General features: G+C 44.2%; 1 protein-coding gene across 1 annotated transcript in view; it reads right to left on the bottom strand.

The window, feature by feature from the left end:
* ADAMTS17 (ADAM metallopeptidase with thrombospondin type 1 motif 17) overlaps window positions 1-23,873 on the bottom strand; it is a 346,933-nt gene that overhangs the window by 76,476 nt on the left and 246,584 nt on the right. The window contains exons 15-16 of the mRNA XM_036844635.1: window positions 19,511-19,631; window positions 4,149-4,229 (exon numbers count right to left, since the gene is read on the bottom strand). Of these exons, the coding sequence (XP_036700530.1) occupies window positions 4,149-4,229; window positions 19,511-19,631 (202 nt within the window). The remainder of the gene's footprint in view (window positions 1-4,148; window positions 4,230-19,510; window positions 19,632-23,873) is intronic.

A 23,873-nucleotide genomic window follows, 5' to 3' on the forward strand; every position in this document is an offset into this window, starting at 1 on the left:
AGGAGGGCACACCTGGAGCCGATTATAAACCCATCCACAGAAATGCCGCGCAGAGGTGTGGGGGCCGCCTGGGGAAGCCCCACTTCTGCCGGCAGAGGCACCCGCCGTGGGTGACACAGGGGACAGACGAAGACCCTGCTGGGCCTGGTAGCGTGCCACCCTCTCACCACCAGGGGAGTGTCCTGCTTGGCAGTAGGGGTTGGGGGAGGTGACATTTCAGGAGGCGGTCCGCGGGGTGGGCGGGGGAGGCCATGGAGGAGTGAGTATGGTCAGGGAAGAGGGGAGGGCAAGTGAGAGAGGCAGGCAGTGGCTCACCGGCTCTTCCAGAAAAGGCCAGCAGCAGGATGGGGAGGAACACGCCAGACAGTGCAGCGCTGGTGGCAGGCTCTCTGGGGAAAGCAGCCTAGATTTATAGTGCTTGTCACTATGCAAGGTGTACATGTGCCCACATGACAGGTTTCAAGTTATCCACGTGAGCTCTGTGAAGGCAGAGATGGGAAGAGATGCGAACCGTGACCTCTCCCATCTACATACCACTGCTGGGCACTCCCAGGATTTCTGAAGTCACCTGTCTTTGCTTTGGAGGTCCTGGCCTGGGGTGGCTGAATTGGCAAAATCTCATACCGTCACAGCCTCAGGGTATGTGTGTGGTCAGGGTTGGGGCTCTCATGGTTCCAGAAAGAATCCACTTTGCTTGTCCAAGCTCTGCGGCAGCCATCTGCACGGCGGCCGCAAACTTCCAGGCACCGCAATCTCAGCTTTACAACTGCCACTTGACCCCTCGTCTGAAAGCCAGCGCCCCTTTCTCAGGACAGTGTGATCATGATGACACCCCTTCATGCATTTTGCAGTGGGATGAAAACTCAGAGGCAGAATTCTAAGTAGGAGGCCAGCAGTTCCAAGAATCATGGGGATCGCTGCAAGCCTGTTGACTCTGGGGTGAGTCATTTAGTCAGCAGGATTCAAAATTTGCAGGTTGCCGTGGTCCATGCTGAGAAATCAGAACTTCCTGATAAAATTGGAGTTTAGCACCTGACATCCCTTCAAAAGGGTAAGACTGCAGCCTCAGAAGGTCTGTTGGAACATCAAGATCTGAACATCACTGACAGTGAATTGATAGGTTCAATGTGGAGTCTGATGAGAAAACCACCTTGTGGGGCCGTGTCAGCCCCAAAGGGAGAGTGTGCAGGTCACTCCTGGCCCATCTGTAGTGGCCTCCACCCTGGAGAAAGCTTCACAGAGCAGGGTCTGTGAGAGCTGGGGAGGCCGAAGCTCCGGGGCCGCTCTCGTGCACCAGTCCTTTCCAAGGCCCTATACGTAGTGTATTCTTTCCCTTAAAGAAGGCCTCCCAAATTAAATAAGTTTTGGGCCCCAGAAATTCCCGTTCCTCTCAATCCTTTGGCATCAATGGTATGTGCAAGCCCCCTTCATCTGTCAGCATTTTGAGATTAGTTTATATTTGAAATTAGAATTTTTAGGCCTAGAAACTCAACAGGGGTCATTAAGATGATTATAAATGCTCTGCTTTGATAGGGAAATATAAAGTTAAAAACAAAGGGAATTCCTGAGCGACTTGATTCTATCTGTAATGTCTGTAGTTCTGATTTGCTGGTGAGGATATTTTCACTTGCTGATCCTGCCTCAGAGGTTGGATGTTTTAAACCCTGTCACAAATATAGCAGCACTTGCTTTTGTGTGTGTTGCTTTGGAGCCCTCAGAAGCCTCTCAACAGCTGGAGAGACTTCTGCATGGATGAAGACGGCACATGCTCTCCCTTGCTACCACAGCAGAACCAAACCTCCTCAATGGCCTGGAATGTGAGGTCATATGGTGACCGTCTGTTTCCCTCAGGGCCCTTCTATCTCTCTGTGGACATTTATACAATGTCCCTGGAGTTCCGGGCACTGTGAGAGATCCTGAGCCTTTCCAGGGAGCAGGGAGGGGGCATTCCTGCTGGGATGGCTCAGCTCCTCTCTGGAGCTGCCTGGGGGCAGGCACAAGAGGTCGGATCCCGTCTGCATGCCCACTTCCTGCATGGCGCTGTGAAGAAGCCAGGCTCCTTTCTGTCTCTCTCCCTCCTGGATTCCACTGGAAGACTTGACCCACGTTCAACCTACTTCTAATCCTGGCGTTGAGTCAGCTCCTTTTATTTCCACTCGGAGTTCTGCCAGCTCTGCTCTCAGCTATGGATGCAAACTGCAGAGGCATTTCCTGTTCCAGGTGGTTTTGAGCAGAAAGCCAGGCAGCATGGGTTGAAGGTAGGTGGGGTGAATTCTTTAGGAACTGCTCCCGCAATGTGAGAGTAATTCAAAGTTACACAGGGTTGACTTCCAAAGCACCCAGCCCCGAGTGGAAACAAGGCTTGTTGAACTAACTTTAGAAACGTAACAAGCATGGACCACCTTCGGATTTCCCTTGGGCACACACCAGACCCTGGAATACTGGAACTGTGATTTCCAGATAAGAGGACAGAGGCTGGCTCCAACCTCCCAGGGAGGTCCAGTGCTTCTGGGGAGCTGAGAATTCATCCTGAGACATTGAACCAATCTCTTCGGGATGGACATCTGCTTCTCTGAAATCCGCACACCGAAGCAGTAGCAATGGGCAGGTTTAACATATGTTCTCCAGTGAAAAATCATCCCCACTCGATCTCTGGCCGTGATTGACACCTCACAGCAATTCTGGGAGGCTCTATGAGTTGCAGCAGACCCAGCTGCAGTGAGGAGCTTGGACGAGCTTCTGAACTCCTAGAGCCTCATTTTCCTCCTCTGTGAAATAGGCACATCAATTCTCTGCAGTACATTGGAGGGTTAGGGGTCAGGTCTGCAAAGCAGAGCAGGGCTCAATGACTGGGAGTCACAACGTCGATGTCACTGTTATTATTGGAATGTGTGGCCCTCAGGCTTCAGGAGCGGAGAGGGACCACCGTGAGAGCTGGCTCCCCGGGCACCATCCACTAGTTGTTATTTGTCGGCCCTAAGATGGGTTCCAGTGAAAAGTCATTTTTACTACAGGAATTAGGTGTTGAGTGATCTAAGAGATTCTGACATCCCTCTGTCATTCTTATATCACACAGAAAAGTAGAAGTAAAAATAATGTTCCCATTTTCACCAGATACCTTGGGCTGGAGGAACAGTGCTGGCAAGTCTCGGAGGGCGGGACCGGAAGCTGAGGAACTTACTTGCAGGGCACCTGCTGGTGCTTTATGGAAGGGCCAGTAAGCCGACCTTGGAATTGCCCCAGCACCTGAGATACTGGGATCATGATTTTTGAATAAGATAAGGGTCAAAGGCGATGTCAGACTCCCACAGAGGCCCAGTGTTTCTGGGGAGCAGGAATGTCATCTCCAGGTTGGGGAGGGCCAGTGTACCAGTTGGAAAGGCTAACTTTGGGGGTGACACTGGGTGATGGGGCTCTGAAGCAAATGCTGGTAAACTTGACCAAATTTCCTTAGGTGGGCAGAAAGGAGGGGGACTCTGAGAATTTAGTAAAAAGGCCATCACTTTGAAGAAGGTGCCGAGAGCAGCACAAGGCCCCGTTTTGGAAAGCATTTACGAGCATCGTTCTATTTGTAGAACAACAGCTGGGACAGTTTCAGAGAACAGTGCCAGGCAGGACTGGGCCAGCGTCCATGCCAGGGAGGCGGGAAAAACCACGGACGGGGCTGATGAAGACTGACGTGGATGTCAACCCGAGGGACAGCAAGGTCCTAGGCTGGCAGCGGGAACAGCAGCGGCCATTATGGCCTCCAGGACACAGGTGGATGGGAGGCAGGTAAGAGAGTTGGGAGGAGGGGGCAGGGCTGCCTGAGGTCTCCTGGGGTTACTTTCGGGGACTTAGGCTATCCCAGTTCCTCACAACTTCTTTCACTCACTCTTCTGTCACCCGCTTTCCTGTCTGAAGCTGGTGGTTCCTACTCACCCCTTCCCCTCACCCCTCATCTACCTTGGGGATGGCTCCACTTGAGCCAAATACAACAGCACTGTTTGGTCCATGCTGATTACTTATATCATTACACCTAAAATATGAGTATAAAACCAATGGCTTGAGAGCACCCCTTCAGCATTTTGCTGAACCAAATTAGCAGCCTGATTGTCCAAATCGATGCTCAGAACATAAACTATGAGTCAAACCATTTTTTGTTTTACCCAGAAAACTGTGGGCAGGTTTATCTTCCACCACGCGAATCCTTCGAGCTCCAGCTGGAATGATAGCAGCTTCAATATAACCTGTAGTGACAGATAACACACAGGTGAGCCGACCAGACCTCTACCCTCCATCAGAGGCCCCGCAGCACCCCCCCACCAAAACCCACACTGCTGCACCCCCATGGTGATTTCAGAGCCCACAGGCTTGCAGAGCTCTGAGAAATCAAGACAGTCAAGAAGTGTGCTAGGGCCAGAATCTCCTGGCTGCCCAAGTTCCAGAGAGCACCACTTGCATGTGTTATGAGTTGAACTGTGTCCTCCCACCCCCAAATCCATATGATGAAGTCCTAACCCCCAGGACCTCAGAATGTGACCTTACTTGGAAACTGGGCTGCTACAGATGTAATTAGTTAAGATGAGGTAATACTGGAGTAGGGTGGGCCCCCAATCCAATATGACTGGTGTACTTATAAAAAGAGGAAATCTGGACACAGACATGTACACACGGAGAACGCCGTGTAAACATGAAGCAGAGATCGAGATGATGCATCTTATAAGCCAGAGACTGCCAGAAAACCACCAGAAGCTAGGAGAGAGGCATGGGACAGATTCTTCCTCACCTTCACGGGGAGCCAACCCTGCCGACAACTTGATCTCAGACTACTAGCCCCCAAAACTGTGAGACAATAGGTGTCTCCTGTTTATGCCACCCAGTCTGTGGTACTTGGTTACAGCAGCCCTAGCAAACTAAGAGCCTGGAGTTCTTTGTGAAGAGCACCTTCCTAGAGCACGGGTGTAGAGTGCCCCTGGCTGTGTCATCTATTGGATTCCTTGGCTCTGCTGTACTTTGAACTTTTCCCTGATTCCATGGGATGACAGCAGAAGCTAGGCTACTTGCCCTATGACAAAACCACTGCCTCAATACCGAGTACCATTTCCTGCTTTCACTGCTGTTTGGGTGTTTCTGCAACCGTTGCAGTATGTACTTTTGTCCATTTCCTTGAGTATTTCCAAGTATAATGGGGTCCCTCAGAGGCCAGGGCCTTCTGCCCATGCTCTGACCCCACATGTGCCCAGAACGGCAGGTGGTTAGCAAAGATTCAGGAGGAAATGATTGAGGCTGCCAGGGAGGAGGTCAGGGGCTGGTTGATGCCTGGTTACTGGGCAACTGTGTCAATTAATGAGCCCAACATAATGGTGAGATTCTGAAATGCAGGCTGGTAATCATTTTGTTTTGGCTTACATTTGGGTTTTAGACAAAGGTAATGTGCATTTGCTTCAGTGATTTAGATGATGATCCCAAATTAGATGATAAATCCTACCCCTGTGGTTCCCAAATGTGATCATCAAAATCAGCAGGGGAGTTTTAAAAATAAGAGATTTCTGGGCCCAAGTATGTAGAGATTATGGAAATATCTATTTTGAGGAGTTTATTTATTTCCTCATTTTCTCATAGTAAAAATGGCTTTATTTTCATTATAAATATAGTACATGATAATTCAAACCACAAAAGGGGAAAAACTAAAACCAACCTATACCACATTGCACTAAGAAAATTACCCATATTTTTGATGACCAGCCTTTTCAGCATCTCTTAATGCATATAAACATACACACATCATTTTATGCCAATGGGATATTATATATGGTTTTAAAAGATCAGGGATAACTTTAAAATAATTAAAGAGTTTTGCTAGGCAATGTGTGTCCAAGGCGTAAATTCAAAGTTATAAAAGGATATAGTAGAAAGTAGATTGATCTGATAAGATACATCCTGGTGGCTGGCTGTCTTCTAACACTCTTATCGTTTACAATAATTTGTTATTTTTTGGCTGGGTTTCTATGTAACTAACTGAAATGTGCCCGTATGACAGTTTTGTTTCTTCCTTTCTGATCCTTATGCTTTGGATTTCTTCTCCTTTCACCATTCTGGTTGGAACTTAGGAAACCATGTTGTATGCCACATGAGATAGTGGCATCCTTGTCTTATTCATGATGTTGGAGAAACGCCTCCAGAGTTTTCCCACTGAAAATGATGTCAGCAGTGAGAATGTGATAGGTATCATTTATCAGGTTAGGGAAGTTTTCTTTTACCCTAGTATGTTAAGAGCTTTTGTTATGAAGAGGTATTGAAGTTAATCAAGTGCTTTTCTGCATCTACTGAGATCATCATATTGTTTTTCTCCCAAACAATACAAAGACTTCAGAGCAGTTTAACTGTAATCACACTTGTCATGGCTAACATGGTGTGTGGGTCGGTATCTCAGTCTTGTTTTTCCTTCACCAATACATTTTAGTTCATTGTTATTTCTTTTATTATTCTGATGTTTTCCTGTAAACCTTTAATTATATTTATATTTCTATTATGTGACTTAGCTGTAAGTAAAATATTTTAATCTCTGGATATTAAAAGATGAGGAAATCAGCATAAGTATACCTACCGCCCTCATATACCCTCCTCTCTTAACACCTCTTCAACTTTACCGAATCATTCCTAACATGTATTAGTTTATGACATTATTCTTTTGGTCTCTAGATATTCCTGCAGTTGTTTTAGTTTTAGTCCTAAAAATTAATTTAATGTTCACTACGTGTCTTTTTCCAGCTTTCCAATAAATTCCTGCTTGCCTCAAGTTGTTCTCTTGAGATGGGCGCAAAGAAAATTACAGTTTCTGAATTGTAATATAGTAAAAAAAAAAAATACTGTTCATTATCCTGATACTTGAATACCAGTTTGGCTGGTATAAGATCCTTGAGTCACACTTTCTTTCTCTGAGGCTACTATTTGAATGTTCCATTGAATGCTAGTGTGAAAAGTCTGAGGAGCCATCTGATGTTTTCCCTTTATTAGCTTACCTAAAATTTGGATCAGATACTCAAAAGATTCTTAACTCTAAAATCTAATAACTATTAGGCTATTCATAGTTTCGTGTAACTTTTTCCTGGGATAGAAAGCTATATTATTATTATTAGACTTAAATATATATATATATATATATTTTTTTTTTTTTGATCAATTTGTTTGGTGTTCTTTTTTCAGGGATACCAAATTATTTACATTTGACCCCCTTTTTTTCCCATAGTGCTCATTTAATCTCTTATCCTTCTGATTCTTTGTTTCCATTTTGCTTTGCTCATTTTTCTCAGTCCTGTCCCCCATGCTTCTCATTGTGTTCTCAGCAGTGTAGATTTCCTTGGCTTCCATGCAGACTTGGTTTCTGTGATGGACTCATTTTCTTCTTCTACACTTTTCCTCAGCTGAGTCACGTTTCATCTCCCTTTGTTGCTTCACTGCTTACTCCTTGAGATCTCATATCTTATCAATGAGTTCTTCTTTTATTGAGGGTATTATTTAATCAGTTTTTGGAATTTATGGCAATAACGTTTGGTCAAAATTTTCATCTTCTCCTTGGTAACATTTTGCTGGTGAGTTTTTTATAAATCAGTCATTTGTTCTCCTAGTCCCTTTTATCCTTTTCCTATTGCAGTATATGTGTGTTGATCCTGTACTAATTCTCTTTCTAAATTTAGTACTAATTTTTAAGTGACACAGGTTCTAATTGTACCAGCTTCCTCTACGTTTGTGTGGGAAGAACAGGACAGTGTTGTGGGCTAACAGAACTTTCCCTTAGTTTACAGTAAAATTTGTTAGGACATGGGTTTGTGTGTATCAGTGAGTTAATTTTTATGTTTGTAAACATTTGTGTATTTTAAATTTACAGAAATATACATGCATATTTTCCCATTATCAAAATTTTAATAATACAGGTAAATCTCAAGTCCCCTTAATCCCACTCCCCTCCCCTGTGGGAACTGCCACTATTAGTTTGGTATATATTCATTCAGATATTTTACTATTTATCCAAATATCTACACAAATATACATAAGAAAATATCACATGGTATATTTTTTATTTGTCTATATTTTATGTAACTGTTAGGAATAACATTTATGACTATTGTATTATACTACATTTTTTTTAAAAAGCATGATGTGTCTTGGAAAGCTCTCCATGTGAGTATGTATAGCTCTCCTTATTTTTCACTTAAATTGCTATGTAGTTTATGTAACTACGCCCCTACTGATTTAGGTTATTTCAAAACTGTCATTTAGAACATTTAGGTTATTTCAAAATTGTCACTTTTAGAAACAATGTTGTATCATGTATGAACAGGCACACGAAACCCCTCAGTAAAATACCAGCAAACTATTCCAACAACATAAAAAAAAAGATTATACACCATGATTAAATATAATTTATCCCAGGAATTCAAGGTTGGTTTAACATATAAAAACCAATCAATGTAATTTATTCAAAAAAGGACAAAACCCACCTGGTCATTTCAGTGGATGCAGAGAAAGCATTTGGCAAAATTTAATACTCTTCCATAATAAAAATACTCAACAAACTATGAATAAAAGGAAACTTCCTCAGCCTGATAAAGAGCATTTACAAAAACCCCACAGCTAATATCAAACTTAATAGTAAAATAATGCTTTCCCCCTAAGATCAGGAAGACGGAAAGGATGTGCACTCTTGCTATCTCTACTCAACATTGTACTGGAAGTTCTCTCTATGTCAATTAGGCAAGGAAAAGATTTTTAAAAGGCATCCAAATTGGAAAGGAAGAAGTAAAATTATCTCGATCTGCAGATGTCAAGATCTTATATATAGAAAAATACTAGGGAAGCCACTAAAATCTGTTAGAACAGGTTCAGAAAGGTTGCAGGATGTAAGATCAATATACAAAAATCAACTGCATTTCTATACATTAGGGGTAAACATTTCCAAATAAAATTAAGAAAACAATTAGACTTAAATAATATCAAAAAGAATAAAACACTTAGGAATAAATTTAACAAAAGATGTGCAAGATTTCTACACCAAAGACTGCAAAAACACTGTTGAAAGATATTAAAGAAAATCTAAACAAATGGAACGACATTCCATGTTCATGGATCAAAAGACTTAATATTGTTAAGATGGGAATACTTCAAAATTGATTTACAGATTCAAAACGATCCTTACTAAAATTCCAGCTTGTTTTGCCCAAAATGACAAGGTGATCCTCAAATTCATATGCAAATGCAAGGGACCCAGATTAGCCAAAACAATATTTAAAAAGACCAAAGTTGGAGAAGTGGCAATTCTTGCTTTCAAAGTTTTCTAGCCAGCTCCAATCATCAAGACAATGTGGTACTAGCATAAGGACAAATATTTCTATCAATGAAATATAATTGAGAGTCTAGAAAAAAGTCCCTTATTGATTTTTTTAAAACAAAGATGCCAAGAATATTCAATGGAGAAAGAATAATCTTTTCAACAGTGTTGGGATAACTGTATATCCACATACAAAGGAATGAAGGTGGACTCTTACCTCAAACCATACAAAAAACCCTAATCTAAAATAGATCATGGACCTAAATCTAAGAGCGAAGACTATAAAACTCTTAGAAGAAAACATAGGAGTAAACCTTTGTAACCTTGGATTAGGCAATGGTTTCTTAGATAGCAAAAGCACAAGCAACAGAAGGAAAAAAAATAAAGTGGATCATATCAAAATTTTAAACTTTGTGCTTCAAAGGACACCATCAAGAAAGTGAAATGGCAAACTCATACACTGGGAGAAAATATTTGCAAATCATTTTGATGAAAGAACTGTGTCCAGAGTATATAAAGAAAACTTACAACTCAATAATAAAGTGACAATCCAATTTAAAAATGGGTAATGGATTTTAATAGACATTTCTCCAAAGAAGATATATGAATGGCCAGAAGCACATGAAAAGATGCTCAACATCATTAGCCATTAGGGAAATACAAATCAAAACCATAATGTGATACCACTTCACACCCACTAGGATGCCCATAACAAAAATGATAAACAATAAGAAGTGCTGGAGAGGATGTGGAGAATTTGGAACCCTCACTTATTGCTAGTAGGAATGTAAAATTGTGCAGGCATATTGGAGAAGAGTTTGGTAGTTCCTCAAAAATAGAATTACCATATGACCTACCAATTCCACTCCTATGTATATACCCAAGAAGAATGAAAAATATGTCCATGCAAAAACTTATACACAAATGTTTATGTCAGCATTATTCATTCTAACCAAAAAAGTAGAAACAACTCAAATGTCCATCAACTATTGAATGTATTTTTAAAATATGATATAACCATACAATGGAATATTGTTCAGCAAAAAAAAAAAAAGGAATGAAACACTGATAGATGTTTCAAGGAAGAACCTTGAAAATACTATGCTAAGTTACAAAAGCCAGTCACAAAGGACCATGTTTTATACGATGCCACTTATATGAAGTGTCCAGAACAGACAAATAGATGGACAGAGAAAGTAGTTGCCTAGGGCTGGGGTAGGAGGGAGATGGGGAATGACTGCTAATGGGTGTGGGGTTTCTTTCTGGGATGATTGTGGTCATGGCTGCAAAACTCTGTGCATGTACTAAATCCCCTTGAATTGCACACTTTAAATGGATGAATTTTATGATGTGTGAATTATATCTCTACAAAGGTACTAAAAATAATACTGCAATGAACAGCTCTGCACATGTCTTCTTGTGTATATAAACAATGTCATACCAGGCCAGCTGTGAGAATTGCTGGGTCAAACACACATGCAGTTTAAATGTTAAATGTACATTTAAATCGCCCTCCATAATGGCTTAACTAATATAGAAGTCAGCCAATACCACAGGAGAATACATGTTATTCACAGACTTCTTAATACTTGATATTATCAATCCTCTGGATATTTGCTAGTTCAAGATGTGAAAAATTGTTATGTCATAAACGTAATTTGTCTTTCCCTCATTATCAATGTGGCCGTACATCTTAGCACATATTTACTGGTCGTTTGCATTCACTCTTCAGTTAACTGTCTTGCTCATAAGTGTTGCCCATTTTTCTACTGGCTTTTTGTTTTGATTTAATTGATAAGCAGGAGTCTTGGAAATATATTTTAATATCTATTAATATGTATTTAATACATTTTAGACTCAAACTCTTTACTCACTAGACTTGTTGCACACACATTTTTTTTCTGTCTGTCATTTGTCATTTGTTTCTGGTGCCTTTTATTACAAGGTTTTAATATGATAGTCATAGTTTTAATATTTGAGATCTCCTTTTTGTTTTCTGATTGCTTCTTCTCATGACATTCTGTATTGGTTTTATGGATAAACTCACTTCTCAAATCTAAGAATAGTTATTACAGATTTTGAACTTCTATTATTTGAGTTATCTTGCTTTTCCCATGGGTCATCTTTTCAGTTATCTTGGTCTTTCCCATTTGTGTTGCAGACTCTTTCAAGAAGGATGCCACAGGTGGGTTGTCTCTATATACAGTAGCCCCCTTATCTGCGGTTTAGCTTTCTGTGGATTTAGTTACCTGTAGTTAACTACAGTCCAAAAATATTAAATGGAAAATTCCAGAAATAAACAATTCATAAGTTTAAAATTGCATGACATTTTACTAACGTGATGAAATCTCACACAGTCTCACTCCGTCCTGCCCAGAACATGAATCATCCCTTTGTCAACCATATCCTGCCTGTTTGTTAGTCACTTAGTAGCCATCTCAGCTATCAGATTGACTGTTGCGGTATCACAGGGCTTGTGTTCAAGTGACCTTTATTTTACTTAATAACAGCCCCAAAGCGCCAGAGGAATGATGCTGGCAACTTGGATGCGCCAAAGAGAAGCTGTAAAGTGCTTCTTTAAGTGAAAAGGTGAAAGTTCTACACTTAATAAAGAAAAAAAATCATAGGCTGAGGTTGCTAAGATCTATGGTAAGAATGAATCTCCCATTTATAAAATTGTGAAGAAGGAAAAAGAAATTTGTGCTAGTTTTGCTGTTCCACCTCAAACCGCACAAGTTATGGCCATGGTGTGTGATAAGTGCTTAGTTAAGATGGAAAAGGCATTAAATTTGTACCGTAAGATATTTTGAGAGAGAGAAAGACCACATTTACATAAATTTTGTTACAGTATATTGTTATAATTGTTCTATTTTATTATTAGTTATTGTTAATCTCTTATTGTGCTTAATTTATAAATTAAACTTTATCACAGGTATGTATTTGTAGGAAAAAAGCATAGTATATATAGGGCTCCGTACTATCTATGCTTTCAGTCATCCACTGGGGATATTGGAAGTTATCCCCCAGGGATAAGGGGGGACTATTGTATATGGGTGGTGTTTGCTGATGGTCAAGACTGGTTTTCAGTTAGGGGGCAGGGAGTGTTGTTATGTGTTGGCAACCGAAATACCAGAATGCAGAAAAGTTTGCTATAGGTGATGTGTCATGGTGCTGGCCACCAAATATTTCCAGGTCTCTCTCTGGAATCATGGTAGGAATGCATTTCCTTGCCCTCTTAAAATTGTGTGACCATGTAACTTACTTTGACCCTTAAAATGTGGGTGAAAGTGACGTGTACATAGAAGCTTTAAGAGCACCAGCACCTGATTTGCCGTGTTCCCTTTTTCCTGCCAAGGTGACTGTGGCAGTGTGTGGACAATAAAATCTCTGTCAGCCCAGGTCCATGAGTGGTTACAGTATGCAGAGCCTCCTGCCATCCCATGCTGGACATGCAGAGTGAGCAAGAAATGAACTTTTGTGTTAAGCCACTGATTTGGGGGGCATTTACATTGTGTTTTGTTTGTTTGCTTGTTAACTACAGCAAAACCAAGTCTATTTATTCTGATTCAAACACACATGAACATCCACTTGAGGTGTCCTTGTTCTCCCTAGATCTTTTAAAAAGTTCCTGTTCATTCATTTTAAGGTGATCTTCAGAAGCCAAGGAGATAAACACCTGTGTTCAACCAGCCATTCTGGATGGAAAGTTTAGCAGGATCCTTTAGTCTTGATAGCAAATGTTTTGGCGTTGTTACTACAGATCCAGCCTTGGACACTTACAAATAAATGTTCTAGTTGAAGACTTCACAGGTGGCAACATAGTCCTATTTGAGTTGTTTACTTCTTGTGCCCTGATCCATCCTGATTCCCAGGCAGGACGACTTTTTGAACCAGATGGGAGTGTGGTCCTCCAGGGGATCCCTTCCAACCACCTCTGACTTACTAAGCAGCAGCACTGACTTGCCCACACAGCCCCTCCACTGTCTGGTCCTTATAGTGTGAGGCAAGGTTTTTTTGATTAAAAATAGTTTTTGCTCCAGGAATGCTTCTCTACTTAAAAAGGATGGCCACAAAAAAAATCTTTGAGAATCACAGCACTGGATTTTGAACCATAAATTTCTCTTAGAGAAGTCCATTTCTTCTGGGGGAATTTGAAGAATTATTGGATTCCAGGCATACAAGATTGTGAATTACCAAAAACAAAGACAAAACTGTCCAAGGTCAGTGGTGATTAAAACCTTTTTTGGAGGAATCTCCACTTAAAGCACAAAACTGACCTGGGAACAGGATCTGCTTGGGGAACTGAATTATTCTCTGAGAGCTACTGCTGTTACAAGGACCTTTCCTATTTTGTGACTAAGAAACCTTGGTGTTAGCATCACCAGGCTGCAGAATCTAAGGCAACAGACATATTCGCCAGGGTCCAAATTAGTTAATTTTCCATATTCCACAGCAAGGGGCATCTGCAACCAGTGCACGCTCACCATGCCTATTTTTAAGCTTAAATTTGGCACAAGTAGCAACACTGAAAAGGCACCTGTTTCCTCTCCTTTCTCATATACCCTCTGGGGCAGAGGCAGATGAACAGTAAACAGCTCAGGGTAGACACACAACTCAGGTACGGCACATCCTCAGGTGAACCCTGAATAATGGGTCAGGTCATTGTTGTGCCTGGGCTCTGCTAACCTTTCTTTCTAAGATAAGAGCCTCTCTGCTCAAGATATGGAGGGAAGTAATGAAAGAGAATATCCCTGAAATGAAATGCGGGGCCTCTGTCCTCAAACCAAAGAAACCATCTCTCACTCACTGTCCTCTTTCTGATGGCCCCTACCTTACCCAGAGCTCAGAGCCCACCCTGAGGTTGTTGTGAAGAGTGACCAGCAAGGGAAAGAGTCCTATCACCAAGTCCCAAAGCACCTTGTCATCCCTCATACCAGATGTCCCCCTATGCAGATGCCAGACATCACCATGTTGACTGGGCATGAAATATAATTAAAGGGGGGATTTACTCTAAGAATTCACAAGATAGAGTCATACTTTAGGTAAGATAGTAAGACTATCTTTGGAATGATTTTCCATTCTAGTCTCTGCCATCAAGCAGGAGAAATCCAGTTAGAGGGACACGATTTGGGGTCATGAGGAAGCCAAGGATAAAATCCAATACTGTTGCCATTATTCTAGGAGAACATGTAATTTTTGCCATATGGACAAGTAGTCAGAAGGAACTTCAAAGTATTGTTGACCTTAAACCTGCCTCAAATGTTCTGAAAAATTAATATCGTCAGGCTATATTTCCCTGCAAAATACTTTTTGTCTGAATTTCACAAGTAGATGATTTAGATCATATTTTTCCCTTGTTTCAGGTTCAGTAGCAATAACTTTCCTTGGAAGAAAACCGTTGAGCTGGTAAGGTACCATGATGGAACACAGGTAACATTCTGGCTATGAGGACTGGGACACTTTCAAAAGGTCGTATCAAACACATACAAAAAAAAATCAAAGTTCTTTTTTTTCTGGTAATAATCTTTAAAAATGCTTGGGGAGGATTTGTATAAGTTTCTAGTTTTCTCTTTTTACGAAAGTTGTTTATGAGAGTATTACTGTCTTTATGTTTATCCCTAAAGGTTGTTCTGGTTCCAGTGGAAAAGGATTTGGGAAGCCCAGGAGTCTAGACTAATATTCTGGTTCAGTTCTCAGAATGTGAGGTCAGCGCAGGTGGGCCAAAGCAAGGCCATGGTTTTTATCTCCAGCACAAAGACCAGGAGTCTTACCAAGTGCCCTCTGCCCTTTGGGAAGCCCAACCTGTAATATGGAAACTTCCTTATGGAAGAAAGCACCATCTGTGGCTAAATTCTCTGGCATATCTTAGCATTTTCTGCCGAAGTGCCAGGTGGGGCTGAGGAGAATAAAGATGTATCCCTGGCACACTAACATGCGTTTTTGTATGGCCCTTAATCCCATGACTCTTTATCTTTCACAGCCTTAAAATTGGTTTTATTCTATATTTTTTCTTTTTGGTAATCAGTCTTAAACATCAATTACACATGAGCGATAAATGGCCTCAGTGTTTATCCGTGGCTTCATGCATGACTCACTCCCACTGACTCTACTCGGCAAACATTCAGGCACGTAAGTGAGGTAAAAGCCCCACACCAGGCATGTCACCACTAGTTCTGCACAGAATAACCAAACATCTTACATGAGAAACACCTGGGAACAGCCTTTGCCATCACACACGTGGACACCTTGGTACAAAGGTTATTCTTGACTGAGAAAAAGAAATACATTGTAATTGGTTTACATGCACATTGCAGGAACTGATACTGTAGTTGGTAGTCAGTGCAGAGAAGAGTCCTGTGTCACCATCGCACAGTGGTAAGTTTCCCCATGGAACCTCCACACCCCATACCTAGAGACTGGAGCACAGAACTTGGCACAAAGCAGAGGTTCTAAAGCTAATTATTGAACAAATGTGACATGTGGATCTATCCCTATTCAATAGGGATAGATCACGTCACTCTCCCTTTTAAGAATCGATTGTTTGAGAAGGTTCTCTTTGAGAAAAAAGTGCAAAGGGATTCAGAGCCCATGGGGCATCATGGCCGGTTCTTGGTGGGGACTTCAGTCCAGGTATGTTCTGGACTGGGTGTCCATGGACACCAGTCACCTTTCTAGTGTCAAGGAGCAGCATGGAATAATGTGGAAATGACACCTTAATGAAACAAAAGCATCATATCAAGAACTTTCAAGTTACTAAATTAAAAAAAGTCCAGCTGTTTCAACTCAGCCAAAGGCTTGGGCATTTTGAAGCCCATCCATCAGAAAAGTAATATGATAGCCAATTCAAGTTGATTCCTCCTAGAGATGAGTGGCCCAGGACCTCATCTATTCAAAGTCTGGAGGCAACAGGCCAGAGGGCAATAAACAACCTCACTCAGGATGCTACACTGGGAGCTCTCAAGGACACCCTGGGGGCGTGATACTGTCCCTGTGTGGGGTCTGCTCTGGGTCCTCAGCTCAAGTACTTGGGTTAAGGACCCAGAAGAGTTCAGGCAAGGGTCAGGGCACATATATAATTGGGCACAAATCCTGCATTTGATTCCTCTTTATCTTTCTGGTATGGTATTTTCTTTGATATTCACCCTCAGGGTGATAAGGCATTCCTCCTCTTCCCAGTCTTTCGAGCTGGGCAGAGGTGAAAGTTACCTTCCTATCTAAACTGACAGGATTCCGAATCCATCCGGCTGCACTTGGAGTCACCTAGATGTTACATGACCCGGTGCTTTATAACCGGTTCTAAGCTGGGTTTTTCCTTCAGCCTGAAATGTCCTTCCCCCACCTCCACTGTCAGTTAATTCCTACTTGTCCTTTAGGGCTTGGGGGCCACTGTCATCTGCCCACAGGGCTGGGCGAGGAGCCCCACCAGAACTTGGGGTCCCACAGCACCCCCACTGAGCACCTCCCTTGACTGTGACCAACTCAGTGACAGTTAACTTTTATTTCTGCAACACCTTGCTCTTAAAATACAGCAGTGCTGAATGAATGTTTACTGGGTGAATGCCCACCTGGGTGACCATGAGCAGTATCTCTCGTACATGCATTCCAGAATGCCAGACCTGGGTTACAGGTTAGTGTTTGATGAAATTTGTTAGCTAGTGATTCATCCGCGTGTGAGCGAGCATTCCACGGACATCTTCAATAAACAGCATCCACACTGACGTGAGCTTATGCTCACAGACCCCAACCACAAGGATTTGGAGAAAGCAGCTTTAGACTTCAAAATGAAGGTGTGACATTTTGCAACTCAGAACTTTTACAGGTAAAAGGACAGAACTTTTACAGGTAAAAGGACAGAACTTTTACAGGTGGGTGAAGCTAACCTAGCTTATCTTTCTCTGAAGGTTTGCTAAGGCTTTTGTGAAGGAACACTAAGCCACATGTCAGGGTGGGGACCACTACCCCCTGGAGGATTCCAGCACCTGCCATTCTATGGGGGACTGGCTGCCACAGCCCCAGAGGCCTGATCTCCCCAGGAAGAAGCCTGCACATTCACGCCCATCTCCCTTCTGTCTATGGTTGGGGCCAGGAATAGGGTGGGATGGAGAAGGGAGAGAGCAGAGGAAAAGGACATTGCTGTGATTGGAGGAATGGATGTGTTCATGCCAAGATCAAAGGCCAACAAATAGATTAGACACTGGGGGAATGCTTTTGCCCTGATCTGGGTTCTCTCGAAGTTGTCTGCTATGTGGCATACAGTGGAAGTTTACAAAGGTGTATGGTGGAACCTTCCTTAATGCTCTACAGAATTGCCCAGGGGGCAGAAGTGGGCACGGCTGTGCTTGACCTGCCTTCCACAGAATGGAGCAATTGTAGTCAGTCCAGTTTATCGGAGCTCAGCACAGCATTCAGTTTACATAAAAGGTTCTAATGCTGCTTTTTAAAAAAAATCAATAGTAAACACTTGCCAGCTGCTGAGGTCTCGTTCTTAATAACTGTCCTTGCTGCGCAGTTGCAGCAGGCAAGGTCAGTCTCATGGCAAACTGGAGCTAGGGTCCATATAGAGAAAGTAGCATCAGACAAAACAAAGAGCAGACGTTACCAAAGGTTCAGAGCAGTGCTCTCCACGAGAACTTTCTGTAAGGAAGAGTTCTCTCTCTGCACCATCCAACACGGGACCCCCAGTCACATGTGGCAACGGGGCACTTGAAATGTGGCAAGCGGGACTGACGGCTGAAGTTTTAAGTTTGTTTAATTTTAACTAATTATATTTAAAATTTGAATCAATGCCTGTGGCCTGTGGCTACTGTCCTGGATGGTGCAGCTTTGGAGGGCACCTCCGCCACACTGACTTGTTCCAACATCAGCTCCTTTAGCTTTCCTCAGGAGCCGGGCAGCAGGCACAGGTTCTCACTCAAGCTTCCTGTTCCACAGCCTGGGCACTTATCTTTAAGTCCTGAAACCAGCCCTTACTGGGTCTGAAGTATAATTTTTAATGTCATTTTGTATTTGCATTTGCCCCTGGCTTTGCTTTCACAGGATCCTGCAAAGCATCTGTGCAATAGGCTGCCCTTTCCACGAAGTATCTAGAAGGAATGGTTCCTCCAGACCAGGTCTTCTGTCCAAATAGAGAAAAGGGGGACGTGCACAGACTTCTCCTCTCTGCCTCTCCTAGAGGCCCACTCTGTGGGACAGGGAAGAACAACTGTGATTCTATCCCCTTGTTGGGTGGAACTGGACTGCAACACTTCTCTCCAAAGTAGTTGTGGGAATTAGAACAGAAGCTTTTCAGCTCAGCTCCACTCAAGAAGTTATCTTGGTGATGTCACTCTTGGTGACGTCGGGTGAGGGGACACTCACCCTCCGCGTGACTTGCCTGCCTCACGCTCCCCTCATTGAGTATCAAGCAGGTACTTCCCTGGACATCATAAGCTGGTGGCCACCAGGACGGGAAATCAGAAATGCTCTCCCACCTCTGGGAGAAGCAGCCCACAGCTGTGAGGATGGTTCCAGTGGAAAGACTGTGAGGCCCATCAGCTGAACCCCGCCGACCTCTCCACGCCCAGAGTTGGAGGATGTCTGCATCTGGGACACGGGAGATGCAGTGACTCTGTAGCCTCAGCCGTTGGATGCATCGCTTACGTCCCGGAACATGAGGCTTCACGCACGTTTTAGGGATGTGTGTAAACGCTATTCTACTCTTACTGACGGAAAACTCAGAAACAGAGAAAACCTCTTCCATCCATAGGTAAAAACGATGTGGCAAAGTGTCTTCATCACCGTCTCTGTGTGCCGGACAGACGACGGGCTGGCACATGCTGAGGGGTGGGGCTGGTGGGGCAGGGCAGCTACTGTGTGTGAATGGACTTCAGGGCTGAACTCAGAGGGCCACAGGCAGATTGTTCGTGTCTAGGAACCTAAAGATGTCATTCTGGCTAAAATGTCCTTCTCTGCCTTTCAGAAGTCCTAAGACTGTGGTGCTGGGTGCCCTATCTACTATTAACTACTCCTTAAATGTGAGATGCAGAGAAGGCATGTGATCGTTGGCTTTTGGGCAACATAATACACAATAAGATTGGCTTTGGGGCAATAAAATATACCACATTTGTAGGATGTCCAGTAGCTGCAGCAACACCTTGGGGCCCACACTCACCCGTCCACCAGGCGTGGCCCAGGTCACCTTTCCTCGGGCCCTGAGCTCACCTGTGCCCCGAGAGTGGCTGAAGTCACCCTTCACCACGCGGCAGGTCTTGCCGTCCCCGCTGCAGACCCCACACCGGTCTTCTTTGGCCGCAGACCCAATGATTCCATCACAGCCGATTTTCTAAATAAGCAGAGCGTTGGGTTATTCTGGGTATAGGACTCAGAGACACACCCTGCAGGGCTGACTTCTCCATGAGGCCCAGCAGGCTGGCGCATGGGGGCCCATGATACCTCCAGAGGCCCAAGCAAATATTTTAATTTATTTTAAAATCAGAAGAGAAAAAAGAATACGATCCAGCTAGTATTACATTTGTCTTTAACACCCACAGAATCATCAAATACAGGTTTTAGTATTTGTTATGGACGAGGGGCCTGCGAAGGCCCAAGTGCCCGGAACTCACACTGAGGCCTGAGCCGGCCCCTCCCAGAGCTGCCTGAGGCGGGGCTGAGGCGAGGGAGGGAAGCCGGCTCCCACACCTTCTGTTGTGGCCATAATTTCACACAATCCATGATCCCCTAGGAGCTGCATGGGTCCTTGGCTCTGTCTCAGTTGGAACAGCCAACAGTCTCAGAAGACACAGCAGAGACCACAGTGACTTTTCTGCTGAGGTCGGGAAGCCCAGAGCTCACTCAGGCATGGCTGGGAATGAGCACCCTAGTTCTCAGTTAGGGGGATTTAGCCCAAGAAGATACCCTGCTGCTCAGATTTTTTCAACGAGGCCTGTCTGAGGGCAGAGGAGGGTCGCCCTGACCCTGGGTGGCTCCGGGCAGCACAGCCCACATCAGTTCATAAAAAGTGGGAAAAGGTTGTGAACTCCTGTTTTTCCTTAGAAAAAGAAAATGCACGAGACTTTTGTGGTCTGCAAAATAACATACCTAAGTTTATGTTATGGTAAACACTGGTGTGTTTAATTATTTGCTAGCTAAATTGCTAAAATGCCTCTCCACATTTCTCCCCTAAAGTGAAGAATTCCAGAACAAGAACTGGGTCTTCCCCACTGCCCTGTACCCTGCACTAGGTACTGGTGCCTCAAGCTGTGAAGGGTTCTACAGCCAGATAACCCAGGCCAAGGTGATTGCGCTCTTTCCTCCCTCCTTACACCCCACTCCAACCGGGGCAGGGCATGGGGCAGAGCCGGCTGAACAGCAGACCTCCTGGAGGCAAAGGCTTGGCCCCATGGCTCACCAACTGAACCCTCTGTTTCATAAAGGCAGTGCTTCTTCAACATAAACGTGCATCCGCCTCACCAGGAGGGCTGTGAAAACACTGATGCGGGATCCATCCCTAGAGTTTCTGATCCAGCAGGGCTGGGTGGGCCTGAGAATCTGTATTTCTATGAAGTTCCCAGGTGATGCTGCTGTTGCTGGCCGGGACCACACTTGGAGAACCCTGGCACCGCGGAACGCTACACGAAGAGCAAGTGAGTGTTCTTCATAGTCAACGGTCCTGAAGTCTCACCCTTGGATCCTTTTGTTTCTTTGGGAAAGAATTAATGAGAAATTACTATCGTGTGTACAAAATTGATAGCATCACTGAATATATTTCAGTGAAGACTTGAAGATATGCTAAGTGCAGAGCAAATGTGGTCCCAAAATGACCATTATGAAAACTGAAAAAGGGCGGCATTAAAAAAAAAAAAGAAGCTCAAACGTGTTCAAAGTTAGTATAAAAACAGGTAAAGGGCAAGATCAGGGGCTTTAGCAGCCAGAGGCCAGGCAATGAGCAAAAGGAGAGAGTGGACGTACGGGTGATTTAGTGACACATGGAGACCCGATGGTAACTGGCATTGACTGTCACACCTTGCCAGGGCAGACCACCAATGCGACCTGGAGGCTGCCACAGGGTACCCTGAACTTGGATCACGTGGCAGGAGCTGGCTAAGTTCACAATCTGGACTGCTGGCTGATTGCTATGAAGATGCTTAATGTAAAATTACAGGAGCTAAGAATACAAGGCAGACAAGATCCGAAATTTTGCTCAACCAGCATGCTCAGCAAATGCCCTGGGGCCACATCTGTGTGGCCATGTGTGTGCTGCCCACCTTCGTGTCTCCTCGTGTCCCAGAGCCCAATGTCCCAGTCCTCAGCCTGTTTCTAGTGCTGCCACAGGGCCAACACCCACAGAGCCAGCTCCTGTACCTTGGCCGCTTTCGTGTCACCCTGACTTGTCCCCACGTGGCTTCCCCATCTCCCAGGTGCTCTCAGCTCTAGACTTCTCTCTCACTGGCTTTTTATTATTTTTTAATCACACTCCTGCCCAGCAACAGTGGGTCTCTGGCTGGAGCAGTTACCATCCGATACCTCAGTCAGGGTTTCCTGATAAAACAGTTTTCTAGATGCTCTAAGTTAACAACGCACTTGTTCTAGACAGCTTCCCCCAAGCCCAGCGATGACACCTGACAAATCTGGGGCCACACAGCAAGTGACTGGCAGGGCCAGGAACAGTCCCTCACCTCCTGCCTCCCAGCTCCAGGCTGGCTGGATATCTCCCCTGACTGTCCTCAGCCTGTCGAGGCCTTCTGGACAAGGTAAGGCCTCTCCCCAAAGTATGCTGGCTTTGTGAGAATTTGGAAACGTTCAGAATAGAGAAGCTAAAAGAACACCAGAAACACTACCTTTGGGGAAAGGAAATATGAGGGGAGAATTCACGCTAGAATTTCAAAAGGTTACCTGTTGTCTGGCTAAGAGATCATGGCTAGGAGGCACAGTTTGCATTTGAAATCTGCCAGACCAAGAATTCACCTGAATGCAGGAAGGACAGGCGTGGAGGTGCTTCAGGGAGCAGCGCGACAAGGGACTCACTGGGAGGAAGGGCCCTTAGTAGGAGAGCACACACTTTCCTAGATGAGCAAACCGCTTTCCCTCCAAAGAGTCCCCTGAAAGAAGGATCTTGGTGGGAAAGAGAAAAGTGATAATGAGGAAGGGCAGTAGCTTAAATGAGTGCTTATAAAGCCCCTGCACAGCCAGACCAGCATTAGATGTCCTCGGGATGTTGCTCCAGACAAGCAGAGGCAGGTCAGGGGGGCAACTGTCTCCCTTCTCTGTGATTCTCACCATCGCTCCTAAAACATAATATAAAGAACATGTACACGCTTGCTCAGTAGCAAGGCCCCAACTGGCACTGAGATAGACCTCATGGGATCTAAAGTTTAAGTACATGCAATGTTTGGAATTGATTTCCTTTTTTTCGGGGATGAAGTCACCATCAGTTAGGAGCCCAGCAAGGCCTTGGTATCTGTGGGACTGCCGGAGTGCGCTGCTGCCTTGTGACACTTGGGCACACTGGGCCTGCAAGAAGCTAGCCCTGGCCTCTTTTCCTAGAGTCCAGGTTATTCACAGGTAAGTCCAGGGGCCCACTGTCAGCATCTATTTCTCTCAGGAGGTGCTGCACGATCCTTTCCGAAACATGAGCCACCTGCTTATTTTTACATTGGGATGATAGGTCTTGAGGGCTAAAATTCGTCTATCAAAATGGTACGCCCTTTCACACAATTCTTGCTCTGCACTTGCTAAAGGGAACAACACCTCCTGGTTTGATCATCTGTGGTCAATTTCTAGGGCAGACAGATAATCTCCTGGGCCCAGGAACACAGGTCACGTTGGGCGGCACTTATTAAACTCCAGCACACTGCAATCACCTGAAGGCCTGGGTAGGTCACACATTGCTGGGTGGGGCCCAAGGATTTGTGTTTCCGCTGAATTCCCAGGTGATGCTGCAGGCCTAGGGCTTACTGGGAGACCACTGGGTTAGGTATGGAACTCAGAGAGAGACCTTCCTGGAGATGGCCACAGCTGTGAGACTCCAGCCCTGTGTCCTGAAGAAGTGTCCTTTCTCCCTCTGGAAAGGCCCCATGCATGGAGCTCCCACTGGGAGCTCTGTTACCCCTGAGCCAAAGCAGTTCTGGGCTGAGGTATCCTGGAGGGATGCGGAGGACAGTGCTGACTCCCCTCTGCTCCCAGGAACTGGGGCCCTCTTACAATAGTGCTCAGGTCAAGTAAACAATCTATGGGAAGCTCCCTCATGACAGAACGTCTAGTTATAAAACCCAAAATGCCTTCAAATGAGGGCCGTACAGATCACCTGAACGCTGGTTTAAGGGCTGTTCAGAACTTCCTACTCACAGGTCTCCACCCAGGAAACAGAGACCCAGAGCTGAAGCCTTCAAAAGGCTTGTTTGCAGGATTCACATCGTCTTAGGTGTTAAACTGTCAAAGGCTGGATACAGGGGGAAACTTCTCTGCTATTTTCTCCTCTTTCCTTACCCAGCATTTTGTTTTGATTTTAAAAACTAGTTTCTTTTGTTAAAATTTCACCTCTCAGAACAAAAGTATCCTTAGACATGACTTAAGATTGTAGCTAACT

This window comes from Balaenoptera musculus, chromosome 2 (assembly GCF_009873245.2).
Source record: "Balaenoptera musculus isolate JJ_BM4_2016_0621 chromosome 2, mBalMus1.pri.v3, whole genome shotgun sequence".
NCBI classification, from domain to species: domain Eukaryota; kingdom Metazoa; phylum Chordata; class Mammalia; order Artiodactyla; family Balaenopteridae; genus Balaenoptera; species Balaenoptera musculus.